Raw genomic sequence first — 1,597 nt, 5'->3', positions numbered from 1 at the left:
AATTTTATTATTTTAACCAATCAAAATTATGTTAAAAATAATTAAGTTCATTTATCTTAACATTATCAAATAATTTTATTTTAATATTTTCAATTAAGTCCTTAGAACTTAATAATTTTATTAAAATCATACTTTAATTTCTCATTAAATTTTAAAATAATATTATGAGATTAGATCTAATTGTAACTTATCTTAAAATTTAAAAATTAACTAAAACAAATAAAAGATTAGGAGATAAAAAAAATTAAAATACAAAATACAAAATGAAATTTGCTCTATAAATAAGGCACTCTCTCAACCATACATAGCACACGCATAGAAGGAACATGGCTGAGATCATACTAGCACTAGTGGTGGGTCTAGCCCTATCCCAAACCACCTCACACGGCGCAGCAGCAGCACCACCACCACCACCAAACACCACCGTCGACTTCCTGGAGCCCCACAACCAAGCAAGAGCAGAAGTGGGGGTGGAGCCTCTGAAATGGAGCGAGAAGCTAGCCAACGGAACGAGCCTACTGGTCCGGTACCAGAGAAACAAGATGGGCTGCAACTTCGCCAACCTGACAGGGAGCAAGTACGGGGGGAACCAGTTGTGGGCGAGTGCGTCGGCGGGTGTGACGCCGCGAGAGGCCGTGGAGGCGTGGGTGGCGGAGAAGAAGTATTATGATTATGGGAATAATTCGTGTACGGCGGCGGAGCACAAGTGTGGGGTGTATACGCAGGTGGTGTGGAGGAAGACAGTGGAGGTGGGTTGTGCACAAGCCAGGTGTGTGAAGGAAGACGCTAGTTTGACTGTTTGTTTTTATAATCCTCCTGGTAATGTTATTGGTGAGAGTCCTTATTAGAGAGAGAGAGAGAGAGAGAGAGAGAATGAATGATGTTGTGTTGAACACACACCAAAAATCTTATTAATATTATCGAAATCACCAGATCTTTTACAATATTTAGCATGTATAGTTGCAAATATTTATCAAGAGTTGGTGATTATGGTCTATCAATATTTCAGTGATTATGGCCATGTGTTTATTTTTATTTTCATTTTTTTCCTAGAGGAACCTTTGAGTAGAGTAACATATTGGTTCCATCTCGGAAATACAGCGGTGCTACAGATTCATAAAATATTATTTAAAATTTATTTAGAATTTGTAATATGTGATTTAAATTGATTCTCTTTCCATCATATACCGGCATTGGTAATTTAATTAAAAAATCATTAAAATAAATATAAAAAAATCATTCAAAAATATCAAAGATTCCTTAGTATGCCCTGTACCTTCTGCAAAAAAAAAATTTAGAAAGTCAAAACAATAATTTCTAAACAATTTTCAACTCATATTTTAGCAAAGAAAAAAAAGACTAAAAAAGTACTAAAAGATCACTTCTCAAACCAATTCATAATTTCATTTCTTATATCATCTTCTCATTCCTAAACAGAAAGCAGCAGACCTGTACGAATAAGGGTTGGTTTGGAAAGTGGATTGCTTTTTGATATTTTTGGTTATTTTAATCTGGGTTAAAAAGTTTGATTTGAGAAGGATTTATTAACTTTTTAATTTTTTTGATTTTTTTTGTAAGAGAAGACCGTAATGATTAT

At 34.4% G+C, this 1,597-nt stretch overlaps 1 protein-coding gene across 1 annotated transcript; it reads left to right on the top strand.

Moving 5' to 3' along the window:
• Positions 1–296: 296 nt before the first annotated feature.
• On the top strand, positions 297–1,001 carry LOC114262391 (STS14 protein). The gene has a single exon (XM_028202754.2). The coding sequence runs from the start codon at positions 327–329 to the stop codon at positions 846–848; it is 522 nt and encodes a 173-aa protein (XP_028058555.1). The 5' UTR covers positions 297–326; the 3' UTR covers positions 849–1,001.
• Positions 1,002–1,597: the final 596 nt, after the last annotated feature.

This window comes from Camellia sinensis, chromosome 4, assembly GCF_055761805.1.
Source record: "Camellia sinensis isolate YWXY chromosome 4, ASM5576180v1, whole genome shotgun sequence".
Lineage (NCBI taxonomy): Eukaryota > Viridiplantae > Streptophyta > Magnoliopsida > Ericales > Theaceae > Camellia > Camellia sinensis.
This window is presented reverse-complemented; position numbering and strand designations above follow the sequence as displayed.